The 14,059-nt window shown below is 41.6% G+C and overlaps 1 protein-coding gene across 4 annotated transcripts in view; it reads left to right on the top strand.

The window, feature by feature from the left end:
• The window catches only part of LGI1 (leucine rich glioma inactivated 1), a 31,524-nt gene that overhangs the window by 7,267 nt on the left and 10,198 nt on the right, over nucleotides 1-14,059 (top strand). For all 4 annotated transcript variants that reach the window (XM_054204931.1, XM_054204929.1, XM_054204932.1 and 1 more), the window contains exons 2-3: nucleotides 12,040-12,489; nucleotides 12,870-12,941. In XM_054204931.1, coding sequence (XP_054060906.1) covers nucleotides 12,299-12,489; nucleotides 12,870-12,941 — 263 coding nt within the window. In that variant the 5' untranslated portion in view covers nucleotides 12,040-12,298. The remainder of the gene's footprint in view (nucleotides 1-12,039; nucleotides 12,490-12,869; nucleotides 12,942-14,059) is intronic.

Here is a 14,059-nt window from a genome sequence, read left to right as displayed (position 1 = left end):
AAAATAATAAGCAAGAGACAAGGAAAATATAGTAATGTGGAAATAAAAAAAACAACCAACCAACCAACAAGCAATGTACTTGTTTTCTTTAAATTGTATTGTTTTCTGCTGGATTTGTTTAGTGAAAATAAAAGAATATGTGAGCAAAATTACAATCCATTGCACTTTTAAATCATAGTGGAACAGATATGCGTTCCTTTGTTCCCTGATGCACATTTTTGTGCATAATCTCAAACATGTATATATATATTCATAATAATTCACTTATGATGAAAATTGAATCAAGGTACAAATCATTGACAGTTGAATGTATGGAATCTAAAGTCTATATAAAGAGGTGAGTGACGAGTCCCTACCTTGAGTCATAGAAGCAGTTAAGCGCCACTCATGTACCTGGCGTAGAAAGCCTGGAAAAGAAAGGTGCCTAGGCTGAGTCTAAGATATAATGTAAGAGAAAAAGAAGGTCTTATTTCTGCACTCATGTTCCAGAAAAACACCTGTGCTTTTAGAGATGTGTTGCTTAACCAAAAGTTGAGATCTTAATCCAGGAATCAAGAAAGTCAGTCCTGAAAATTGTACTACGCAGCTGGTCAGGCGTGTTCATCACCGTGTTTTCCACTGGTTGTCCTAAAGCTAAGAAAATATTTCATAGCACAGATTATTTGCAATGTACAGTGGTATAGTCAAGTGATTGGAATCTCACAGATAGATTAAAAAAAATAAGGTATAAGGGCATAATGGCCATAATGATGGCAGAATCAACCCTCATTCTACATTATGACTTCAGTGAGATACTTACATAGTCCAGTAGTACAATAACTGCATGTAGAGGCTGGTGGTACCTGGGCTGAGGTGATCAATAGCTGATCATTCAGTGGAAACTGAAGGATACAGGTATATAAAGAGGCTTCTCTGAGCAGTAAAGTAGGATGAATCTGTAAAAATTCCTATTTCATTTTTTTTTTATGAACATGCTTATAGACTACTACTGTGAGACCCCACTTAATTAATAATACCATTAGCCATTCTGCTATAACTGACCTTTCATTAGCAGAAGTATACTACTGATTGCCAGATTTTGGAAATAATAGGGGTTATATTTCAAATTAAATACAATTTTGTGTTATTTAATCACCAATATCATTCAGACATAAAGTACTGAAATACTATCTACCTTTCTATTGAAAGCATTGCCAGGATACTATTCATTCCACGGCACCTAAGTGGAACGGGAAGGATAACTATCCTAAATGGGAACAATTAGTCTAACTTAGTTTCAAATATCGAGTTATGTTACTTACAGCCAGCAACGCTGAGCCATGCAATACCCACAACTCTAGAAATAAAAATGGCAGAGCCAAAAAACTGCTGAGGAAAGTATCTACAGCAGGTAAAAAGAAATATTCCAGCTTGTACCTTGGGGGAGATCCAGCTACTTGCTGAAACCACATTCAATTTGCAAGCGATATGTTAAATTGTTAACAGTTATGTATCTAGATGACTGCCTTTCTTGAATGGAAATAAAACATAACCACATGAAAGATAAGGGTCAGGACATGAAGTGAGATTTGAGTGAAAAACAATTTCCTTTAGGATATCATGGAATTTTCTCTCAAGTTTGCATTATACTGTCCTCAAACATACAGTTCTTAAAAGATGGACTCTATTATTTAAAATTATGTTAGGATCTGTTTTAATTTATTCTAATAATCCTGTTTTAGTCGATCCGTGCCGCTTTTTCCCTGTACAACTAACTTTTATTTGAACCTCAGCCTTAACAGTCAGTATTTGTCAGGTTTCTATAGTCTGAGTCTGCTAACAAAAGGAAAATATTCTTCTTAGATATGGTCATAATCCATCCACAAGTTTCAAGAACTAGGAAAATTGGTATTTGGAGATGAAGCATTAAATTCAGTTCCTAATGTGGGACTCCTGAAGCATCATCTTTCTCATACAGTTTTCTGTCCAGCTTCAACTTTTCATTGTAGATTTTCTAAAATCACCTAATTTTTTAGAAAGTTAATGTAGCTGAGTAAGTTTAAGGTATTCAGTATACAGAAATGAACCAGTTTTATTACGTGTTTGGGAGCTAATGTATACTGTGGAATAAAACTCCTGTGTTTCTAGGCAGGAGGTACTGTAATGACCAATATTTTGCCATCCATTCTTTCTTGCAACTTTCCCTTTAACTCATGTATTCAAATTCAAGATCAGATTGTTACCACTTGAAAGGATTTTACTGCATTATGAAAGAAAAGTAAGTCTTACTCAGACACTTGCTTATCTCCATTAATCTGATCTTCATCATCCTGAAAGGATGCAACCAGTGGTATTCTCCTAGTGTAGAAAAGTGATTTCCAAAAGCTGGAAAATACTTTAAGGACCTTTTAATTGCAGAGTATAGCGATAACTATGTTCTAGAGATGGTCCTCAAAACTTTCACGTGTTCCAGCGTGACAAAATCTTTCCTATGATTCAAAAACTTTTGTCAGACAAATTGTGAAAACGTAGCTTTTATAGCTTATAGTGTCAAATGACGCTTATCTATAGCACACTTCACTGTTTTATGCTGTATATGAGTTGGAAAGTTATGTATAAGCAGTTTTTCACTTGCGCTATCCATTAAAGTGTAGACAGGGAGGTAACTTCCAAAATTAACATTAGCTTTGTCAGCATTGTCAGAGGGCACACTGCCAGAAGTTCAAAACAACGGTATGTAGTACAATTTTTTAATGTGGTTTCATTGCTGTCTTGAAAATAATCAAATAGATCATGAATTGTCATCCTTTCAACTCTGTAGTAAGAACAACTAGCGAAGCATTTTGATATTGTCTTGGAGACATCAATGCCTGCAGAAAAATATGCCCATACAACAGAATATTACATTGTTTTCCCAGTTAAAAATAAGCTAATGCACTATTAATATATGAAGGTACTGTTGTACTGTGATCTAACACTACAGTATGAAAACCGAAGCCTTAAACTTAGGGTGACATCCATGATTTGTATTGATTTCCAGTTCAGTGCAGTCTTAGAACAACACAAATACCCTGACCTTGGAGCCTCAGAGTCTTTACAAAAGGGCCACAGATAATGACACAGCTGCCCATCAGCCACATCCACGCGGATGCTCCCTGTCCTCGGCAAAGAGGGATTTAGCTGTCTTCCTAACATCACCCATTCGGAATCTATAGCAACCCTCCTCTAATACGCGAAGCTATTTTTAGCATCAGGGCAGCCTTGAAAACAGCAGGTAAAGCATGAAAAGAATGAATAAGTGGTTCTGGTGCTTGCCTGTGAATAGAAGCTATAGATAGCTCTTGAGAGAGAGAGAGATATCTTAATATATATAATGTGTATATGAAGGGAGATCTGCCTCCCTGAAGGGAGGCAGAAGTGTCAGAAACAGAGTAGAGCATTATTACTATGTCTGACCTGAACGGTTATCTGAAGAGTCATTATTTCACATTGTTCTGTTTAGACAAATAAATTGTTAATGGAATCAGGTATCTTTGATTCAGTCTTTATTTGCAAAGAAGCATGCATTTCCCTGAGTGAAAAGCAAATTGAACAGCAGGAGACTATTTGCAGCTCCAAGCTCCTTTCAGCCAATACTTGCTCTAAGAAGTCCTCTAGGGATGTTCTTCAGGACCCCCTCTCCAATGCCTGGGGTCTGAGATCTCAGCTTCTCTACTGCTCTCCGAGTCCCATGCCTGGTTTCTTGTCCTTTTTCATCTGTTTGCTTCAAAAAATGCTTGGGAAAAAAAGCCACATGTGCCTTTGTTTAATCAGTAGTCTGTGTCATTTATTTAGCTGGGGAGCTATATTGCTTCATGAAGGAGCTTATTACTTCTTACTGATGTACTATATTGAGGCTGGGAATTAGCCCCTCCAGTTTTAATGACTCTTTGCCTAAATCACAAGGGCAGCAACAGTGGAGACTTGCAGATGCCTGAAAGTGATTGGTTTCTAAAAGAAAGTCAGCTGTATGGAATTCGGATTGTTGTCTTAGGAAAGTGATATATAGGAAGCATTGTTAGCTCAAAACGTGAATGTCGTCATACTGAAGGTAGGGAAAATCCTTTAGCTTCTGAGCAGTCATAACTAAAACATCTATCTCTCTGTTGCTATGAAAATTAGATTTAAAACTACAGCCAGTTCTTAGCTAACGACGTTGTGTTGGTTTTGCTCTCCCACTGCAGAGGGAGAGAGCCAGCAGCCAAAAGAGCAAATCCTTTCTTAAAGCTGTACTGAGTAAATAGCGTGTTGGCATCTGAGCAAACCAATGGTGATGGACTTCTTCAGCCCTCCGAAGTCTCCTCTGCAGGGGGATGTGGTTCGTAAGGAAAAGGGAGTGGGGAGTTCAGCTTGGTGCGCTATCTCATTTGATGGAGAATCTGGGCTTGCGCAGTGGCAGTGTGCCCACCATAGCGTGGGGTGGGGTGTCAGGCACATCTAGTATTTGCTTGAGGTAAAAGGGATTAACTCTTACCGAAATAAAGTATTTTTCCAAATTTCTTGAATTGTTAAAAACAATAAAAACATCAGTAAAATACACTTGTGGAGCTATCACCAACGACCCCTTAAAATGTTTCAGCGCTGATCCAAATCCCAGCTTTGTAAAGCGTTTTGATTAGCAATGATGAAACAATAATACGTGTTTGATGAGGCAAATCCTTCTCATGGTGCAATTCATTATGTCAGTGGCACTCCAGCCAGGCTTTTACTTGAACTATTTCAGTGACTTCAGTGGTACTAAGATTTCTTTCATTGTGAATTATTCAGGACGTAGAAACCTTCTGTTTTTAACGAGTAAAGAGTCTCTCCTCAAAAGCCTGTTATCTCTGCCATCTAACAAATAAATTTCCTATGTGCATTTAAATAAATAACATTTAGGTGGGTTTTTTTTTGTGTGTGCAAAATGACAAGGAAAATTAAATACAAGTTTATAAAGATTAGAATAATTCTGCAGGGAGCCAATGCCATGAAAAAAGTACAGAAGGGCAACGTAAGATAGCACAGGTCAAGGAAAGGATTTTATAACATGCCGTCTGTTTTTAATTAGCATCTTGGCAAACTGAAAGAGCTCAAACATTTTTCCATGAAGAAATGTATTATAGACTTTTCTAGTTGCCAATTAAATGGCATTTAGCTACAGTGACAGTGGTATGTTGTTTTGGGTCTGTAGAAAGCACTTGCTCATGCTAGAATATCTGGGACATTTTGTTTCAGATACAGGGTTCTCACTGGACTGGATTTTCTATCCCTCTGTATTTTTACTGTAGGCATGAAGGGTACCTCCTATGAACAACTATTAAATTAATAAATAGTGCAAGGGGCTGGCAGGGTGGAGATCATAATTATCAAGTGTCAGTTTGTATACACCTCTTGGGGTCTGTCATCCAGTTAAATGGTAACTTTTAAACAATGCCAGCTAAATACTAGGGCATTTTATGAGGTCCATATTTTGTCCTGTTTGGTCCAGACTGAGGTAGTTTGTCACCAGTTCTGTCCTATAGTTCATTTAAATGCTTGTGAACATTTGTAATATGAAACTGACCCTTAAACGTGTGGTTCGCTATACATTTTCTCTTAACAGCGAAACCAATGCTCCCTGCCCGCCCGGGTCCTCAGCTGCTTGTTCTGGCTCTATCAGTTCTTTTGGTTTGGAAGTGTTTGGGCTTGTTTAGGGGTTTATTTGGTTTTCATTCTCTTACCAGAACATTTATTTGATCCAGTTTAGAGAATAGCATTAGAGATGGAAACACCAGTAGTGAGCTGTGGAAGGGGCAGAAGCAAGAGCCTGTGGAAGAGTAGAGAAGAGAGAAACCATCCCATTAAGGAAAGCATTCCACAGAACTATGTTCTCAGTATCACCACGTCATTTTCTTCAAAAGTCATGAGACCATTTCCAATTATAAATTAACCATAGATTTTCTCAGTTGTATCATGCTTTTAATGTTTGATCAGGCCATGTAGGGGAAAAAAAGGCAAAAAAAGTAGCTTGCATATTTGAACACAACTTTTCCTCCCTGAGAGGTTCCTATAGAGGGCACTTTAATCTTATGGTAGGGTGCACGCTAGGTGACGAGTCTGATGTCCGTTCCACTGAAGTGGATGGGCATCTTGTCTGGCTGAAAAGTGTCCCCATTTCCAACCTTGCACACGCGAGGTGCTGATCTTCCCAGAGTCTGAATTAACTACTGGCAACTTTTCTTTAATGTTTTCTTGAAAGATGGAGAAAGTGCAGATTTCTGCAGCAAGTAAAAACAAGGTGTTCTTCTTTATTGTTTCCTCTCTTAATACTTCCCTCTGTACTAGGTGCGGTCTCAGTTCCTGCTGTGAACCATGAAGCTTCACGCATCTTTGAATGGGGCTCTCCTTCGCTCTTGAGCTTGTATGTTTGCTGTTTTCACAGACATACACCCCCCCCCCATCTCTAAATATCCATTGTCGGCATTTTCAAGGCAAAACACAGACAATAGAAACAAAGCAGGAATTATTTCTTCAGAGCTGGAGAAAAGTGTCTAGTATTCAGGAGAGCAGTTAACTTCATGCTACTGGATTCTGTGCCACAAAACACACAGCTTTGTAACGGAGATTATGAGCCTTCTAAAAACCTGAGAAAGCAAGTGGTCCCACCCTGCTGGAAAACAGAAGGTGGGAGCCCGGGAAGAGCTGAGGAATCACAGCTCTGGGATTTATACAGGCATCCAGTCCCCTTCAGAGGAGCAGGAACAGACAACCCTGAAGGAAACTGGAGATCAATACATAACAGGATCAGTAGGATTCGTGGGCTCTTTCTCATGGTGAAGGGCCAATCCAGTAGTTGAGGCTTTGTCTATGTCTGACCTGAAAGACAATTAATGGACTTTTCTGTTTGATAGTTTGCTCCATTCTTTTTCTTTACGTACATAAAGTAAAGCTACCAAGCTGTGGCACTTATCTGCCTGCCTTGGAAGACAGTCAAACCAGCATGAATGGGCATCCCACAATTAACATTAGCAGTATTGTCAATATCAGCTGTTCAAAGATGATGGATTAGGTCCTTAAAATTTTGCAATACTGTTTCAAAAGTCATGTGGTATCAAACCAGTACATTTTGGATACTTCATATCTTGCTTCTGAGCCTTTATCCCTCTTGGTTACCCATGAGGTTAGATTAGGCGGCCTTCCTAGGTCCCTCCCAGCCTGAGAGCACCTTTAAAAAATCACAAGGCGTAGAAGCCCTATAGCTTAAAAGTGCCTTCTGAGGTAATTTCTAATATTCTCTACTATTTAAAAACCTGCAATTGACAATGAAGCATCAAGGATCATAAAGATGTTGGAATTCCTTGGTTGTAACAAAATAAAACCTAAACATAGAAGAATTTTGTCTAGCTTCTCTTTGGATGTTTTTCTTAAAGAATGACAGTTCAGATAACAGTCCATCTCTCCTGATGTACTTTGTTTCATTGGTCAAATTCTGGTGTACCTAAGCCAGCGAGCAGTCCTGGAGCCACCTGCACGCTCTCCAGGACATGCTCAGAGGATTCTGTCACCACGCAATTTTGGCCATGAGAGCTAAGACCGGACTCTCTCACCGGCAGAGGTGATCCCTTCTAACTCCACAGTGAACTGTGAACTGGCTACTTTATGCAAGGGAAAGGAGACCACCCTCATAGTTTTTCTTTCCTCTAAAGTTGGCAGCAATTACGTAACTATTTCCTCAGCTTTTTGACACAGGGACTGGCCTGGTTGTTCCACTTGCAATGAAAACTCTTGTCATGTAACAAAGAAGGAAATCCGTAATACGGGCCTGTATAGACAGGGCAGGGCAAAGTCAGAAGAACTTTCCAAATAAAAAGTGCTGGGCAGCCGTGTGATCATTCCCAAGCGAGCCTGTGCTATGAGCTGTTGTAAAGGCATCTTGAGTTTTATTATGCCCAACCTGCAGAAGGCCTCTTCCTGGCAATGGCTCTTGGTGCCAGATCCACCAGGAAGCATAGTCCTTTCAGAACTGTTTAGAATTCACAAGACTTCTTAGTTTTGTTTATTGAAAGTACGGCCTTGGTCTCAGCTGCTTTAAATTTGCCATTTGCTGCAGATTTTCTTAAAAGGGTGGCACCGGGAGAGCGAAAACTCAGGCTCATGAGATGCTTGTAGGAGTCTTTGATCTGAAAATCCTTCTGCTCCAAGCACAGTGGTGACACAGCAGTGACAATGGTTTGTTCTTTAGGAGACTCATAAATATTGGGGTGTAATTTGGACTATTGTGCGTCTGTGTGGTGGAATATTAGGGCCCTAACACCAACTGCAGTAAAGTTCACTCAAGTCTCGCCATCACCGTCGGTGGATTTTGGCTTAGGCCACAGGTGTGCGGGCGGCTCATCCTGAGCGCAGAAAAGGCAACACAATTTTCTAAAAGCAGGGTGAAATAAAGGATAACTGTAACAATATATGTATCTGCAAAGGGAAATGTAGTCAGCATGAAACTGCAGGAAGCTTATTAAAATTTTGTCATATGTTGGTAATGAAAACATATTGGGCTAATGCAAATATGCAAATATAGTCAGTGGAGCAGAGTTAATCCCTCAAAAAAGTATTAAATATTTTTAAAAATAATTTTTGGCTCTGTGTTCTGACCGTTTGTGTTTGCTTTCCTCAGACATTGTAGCAGACAGGATTGCTCGTAGAAGTATCCGCATTTTAACCAGATGTTCGAGAATATCGCTGAAAATGTATTTTTAGTAAATCTAATAACAATTATGAAAATAAATGCATATGTTTGTTCTAGAAACCAAGCCACAAAAGTTGTGCCGGGTCGGCCCAAAGAACCCGAGAGATGCTGGGTGGTGAACACACCCCCGCTGCCGCCAGGACGGTGCGGGCGGGCGCGGCGCGGGGCGGGCGGGCGCGGCGCGGCGCGGGCGGGCGGGTTTCCGCGATACCGGCCCGCCCGCCGCCGTCAGGGCAGCCCCGGCCTCGCCGGCGGGGCGGTTGTACCGGTGGCCCCTGTGGGGACCCGCTGGCCTGCTCGGTACCGACACCGAGCCAACGGTGTCAGGCAGAGCCACGACACGTCCCTGCCCGCACCCGAACATGTCTGCCGGCGCTGCGCGGCAAGGTGAGGGTTTGTCAGCTCAGACGTTGTCAAATGCCGGGAAGCAGACCCAGCTCCCTCACCCCTCCCGCAGAAACCTTGCTGAAAAAAAAGGGAAAATAAATAAACGTTGAATCACGTTGTGCCTAATCACTACCTGAGACGCCGGGGGAAAACAAGCCGGTGAGGAGGTCGGGGCCGGCGCGGGGATGTGGGCACAGCAGGCAACCGGCCTGCTCTGTTGGCCACGAAACAAACCCCCATGGCATGGCTACAGGGTGAGCCAAGTGTTGTGATGGCTCCAGAGCAGCTACGCCACCGAAAAGCCACCAGCCCATTTGTTTTTAACTGCTACATGGCGAGACATGAGACACTGAGCTCGGCACAAAAGGAGCCTGGAAAATGTGATTTATGCCCCTCTCTTGACAGCTGTGTTCTAAATATTCATAATATTTGCAATTTTGGAAAAAGCAGTTGTTTTGGCGTGTAGTTTGGAATAGAAAACTAACTTCCAGGCGGTTCTCTGCACGGACAAAACTGGAGTCGGGTTACTGCCCTGCTGCAGAGTGTGCTTTTGTTACTGAAAAACCGCTAAGCTGCAAAGTTTTCAGGAGGTTCACAATGTGGCTGGAGTATTAACTAAAAAGAAGTGCCTCAGTAATTGATGGTGGATTTCAGTGAATGAGCCGAAGGAAATGAAACACGGGGTTACACCATCAATGGCAAAATATCGCCATGGCAATGGGTAGCTTTGCCAGGAATAAACAAACAAACAACAACAGTCCTCTTCTCTTTCAGCAAAAAGTTAGAGAATTTTCTGTTCTCACCTCACCAAAGTCTGTGCTTTTGGACATCTTGGAAGGGAGAAGATAGCGTACCCTACTTACACAAGTCCCACAAATCCAGCTCCCTTCTCAGTCGTACAATTAGATCATTTCCAGAGCAAGAAGTAACCTTTGTATGCAGGGGAAGGCATCGACATTTGTTTTATAATGATTTCAGTGCCTTGGTTACTGTAATTCTGTACCATTTTCTTACAGAAGGTGGACGGGCTCAGAAATAACGCAGCTCTGTGTCACTCCTAGTTGAAGTCAATCCTGCTTCAGGAGAGACTGCTGACAGGGAAGATTTCCTTATGAGCAAAAAACATGGGCCCGCACTTAAATTAATAAAGAGCTTTAAAAAAAACCCACCCTGCAGAGAGCAAGGGAGCTGAGAAAGCGCAAGCTGCCCTTTTCCACAGGCACGGGTGCCAGGCGGGGAGTGTGCTGGTGCACAGGCACCAGAGACCTCTCCCAGCAGGACCTTCAGCGGCGGCTCTCTGCCTCTGAAAGCTTTCTGGACGTTTCTGGCCATCCCCCGTCTCTCAGAGGATGCAGTCCCACCACCGGGTGTGAGCTCTGTGGGTCTCCTCTCAGCCCAGGGAGACGGACCTCAGCCACCGTCCCGGCAAGGACTCAGTGATGTTGGGGTCCTGCCTAGTGTCCATACACCGAGTTTCTTGCAGTTTTGCAGGCTGTTGTCCCCCTTTGCCGTCTTCCACACGTAGCGTGTGCCTCTGGGCACCCGTATCTGGGTATGCACTGGGCCTTGCTGGCATCGTTCCTGAGGAAGACATGGACAGCGTTGGTCTTGAGATTTCACGGCCTGTAGAGCAGGAGCAATGGGCCAGAGGCAGGTGGCCATGTGGAATCAAAGGAGGAGTAAACAGCAGTGAAAAGAGATCTTCTGGCTTACAGGTGTCTCCTGGTGAGAAGACGGCACCTACGTGAAGCAGACAATAACAGGCATGACTGTATTAAACTTCTGTACCATCAGGTTGACCCTGTTTGACTTTGTGATCTGTGTAACCCAAACAGTGCTGCCAGTCTGATGGGGAAGTGTCAAGACCTATTAAAGTTTGCAGAAGTCTTCTAATAGCAATCCTGTATTGGAAAAAATAAAATCATCCCATATGGCTTTCCAGCTATTTGGCATTCATTAGTTTTGTCTTACCATTCTTTACATAATAACACTTAGGTGCTGCTTAAGTCCCCTATAAAATATTTAATGTAGTTTACTGTAAAGTCTTCAGGCTGAGGACTGTATCTCACAGAGTATTCATCCCGCACCGAGTACTAATTTCAATTGCAGCCTCCAGACAGTATTGTAAAGATTCATTATTACCATCAAGATCTGTCCCTACCCTGGCACTTTTCAGAGAAGGTCCATTCTTAACTACAGGTTTAACATCGCTGGTGTTTAAATAGCAATTTTCTTTTTTCCATTTAAATGATCAAACTGGTCTCCAAGCAAATGAATTTTTTAATGTGAACTTTTAATTAATCTTGCCGATTTTGAATGGTGCTAGATCCACTTTATTTAACTAGCTCAGAAAACATGTAACAAAATAAGAATGTTTTTAAAAAGAAAAAGAAAAAAAGGGCAGTTGGGGTCTATTTTGCATGAGAAAATATTTTGTTTAGGAATGACAGTTGTAGGCATTCTCTCATACATTTTAATATTTTCCATGTGTGGCAGCTTGTTTTTCAGTGGTACAAATATGTGCAATAAGGGCTAAGGATAAAAATTAATCTAACAGCTTTTGCAGCAATGCTTTTGATGGTTTCACTCGATTTCATTTTCCTGTGGATACTGCCGTTAGTTCTGCTGCTTGCAATTTGCGAAGCATAATTCTCAAAGGTTCACGAGGTTGTAGGGATCCAGTAAGAGATGACTGATTTCTCCCCCCACACGCACATACTCCACCCCACACCCACTCACCCACCCACCAGCAAAACATAATGCTGCACTATTTTTGGCAACAGGGAAAGGGCCTCCCTGTGAAAACAGAAAGCTGTGTATTTCTCAGTTACATCACTTTGCAATCTAATGCTGTGTTGTGCTCAGTGTTTTTGTGGTGATGCAAGTCTTTTTTTTTTTTCTTTCTTTCTTTTTTTTTTTTTTCCTCCCTTCAGCCGGTTGGATTTTCCCCATCTTACAGCACCTCGCAGGTCTCTTCTCTGAGCAGTACGTTGCCTGAGTGAGTGGAAACATACAGATCAGCTGCAGGTTTCTGTCTACAAAAACAGAGTGAAAGAGAAAGAAAAGGGTTGGGAAAGCAGAGACAAATATTGACCTGGACTTATAGAAAGACATCCAATGGCTGAATAAAGAACCCCTGTTCATGTTTTGGGATATTCTTTCAACTGGCTGGAACGAGAGCGGATCAAAAGAATGGGAAATGCCAGCAGACCCTTTAGAAGAATTGCTTATTTCTTATGCCTTTTATCTGTGCTTTTGCTGACTGAAGGGAAGAAACCAGTGAAGCCAAAATGTCCTGCCTGGTGTACTTGTACCAAAGATAATGCTTTATGTGAAAATGCCAGATCTATTCCTCGCAGCGTTCCGCCTGATGTTATCTCACTGTAAGGGCTGTAAGCATTTGGTTATTTAATTTATGATTTAAAATGAACTAGGATGTGTGGTGTTTTCAGTGCATACAGAAGGATGCTTGCTGCAGGGAGTACCTCCAGCATTCAGAATCATCAGCTAATGTGTTAAAATTGTGCTGCATCCTTGAATCCTGATTTTTATATCTCTTTCATCTGTCTGTCTGTCTGTGTATGTGCACACATACCATTTTATACCTTCTTCTATACTATGTGAAACCTGTAACATTCATTTTTTCTGATTTTTATTTTTTTTTACTTGTATAAATAAATTTCTCTGTGATGACCAGATCAGTATTATAACCACAGATATATGAGACTACATTAATATAAGGTTGTTTTTTTCTTCTTTCCAGATCCTTTGTGAGATCTGCTTTTACTAAAATCCCAGAAGGGAGTTTTTTGCTCACACCATCTCTGCAGCTTCTGTGAGAAATATTTTTATGATACAATTTTGTTATGAAATGTATATGTATCCATAAATATTTTAGAAGGGGTCTCAGTATAAATTTTATAAGAAACAGCAAGAGAACATTCATTAGATGACAAAATACAAGACTTTTTAGCGATTTGAAAGATAGTGCATGTGTAATTTTTTCAAAGTGCATGTACTTAGTATTTTGCAAGGCTGTCTGTTGTCAGTGCTACTTTGAATGATTACATGCTGAAGCTTTCGGTGACAGAACGTATGCTATCTTCATTATACTTTAATTATCATTACAGTAGGGACTTGAGCATTGCAACAGCTATTCCTGTGTCTTTTCTGCAGTCCTGGGGCCTGATCCCAGTATAAACCTGCCCGTTTGTAATTCCCATCGACCGGGAGCTCAGAACCCCCCAGATCGGCCCCTTCATTGCAGTGGGACAGGTCCTGAAGTCCTTTTCCGTGTAAAATTGCCATTGACTTCTGTGGAAGTTTAGTCACTTCAGTGGGAGTTTTGCCTTCAGAGCGCCTGGGTTTGATCCTATTTGTTATTTCATGTTCTTTGGAAAAAAAAACAAACACAAAAGTAATGAAGATTTTCTTTCAATTAAAAATTTAAGCCGTTATTTCACAATGAAATACTGCCACGAGGTATAGGCAGGGAGGGAATATTTTGGGATGCTTATAGATTAGATGCATTTCTAATACAGGCTTTTTACAGGCTTTCCTGGAAATGTGGGCATCGGCTTATGTAATTGTGAGCTATACGGAGGCAGAGGGGGTGTAACCCGCACCGTTCCACGGGGACGTGCTGCCAGCCCCACAAACACCCGCGTTTGTCTCAGCAACCCAGCATGACGGGTCCCTGATGTGATCAACATCAAAAGGGGGACGTCTGTCCCGGGCTGGCTCCCCAAGCGCTCTGGCTGTGGTCGGGGGTGTAATGATGATGTACTGGAGCCCCACGGCTGCCGGATCAAACTGCCGGTGTGCCCATCGCTGAATCCCTGACCCTGGCTGTACTCTGCTACCTCAAGTGGAGCTGACAAGGAGGTGCAGACGTACGGTACAATTTTTGGATACAGGGTAAATAGGTAAATGCGGTTACTATGGAAACCTAAA

The sequence above is a fragment of the Rissa tridactyla genome, chromosome 6 (genome assembly GCF_028500815.1).
Source record: "Rissa tridactyla isolate bRisTri1 chromosome 6, bRisTri1.patW.cur.20221130, whole genome shotgun sequence".
NCBI lineage: Eukaryota > Metazoa > Chordata > Aves > Charadriiformes > Laridae > Rissa > Rissa tridactyla.
The sequence above is the reverse complement of the archived record's forward strand: the minus strand, read 5'-3'. Positions and strand labels throughout refer to the sequence as shown.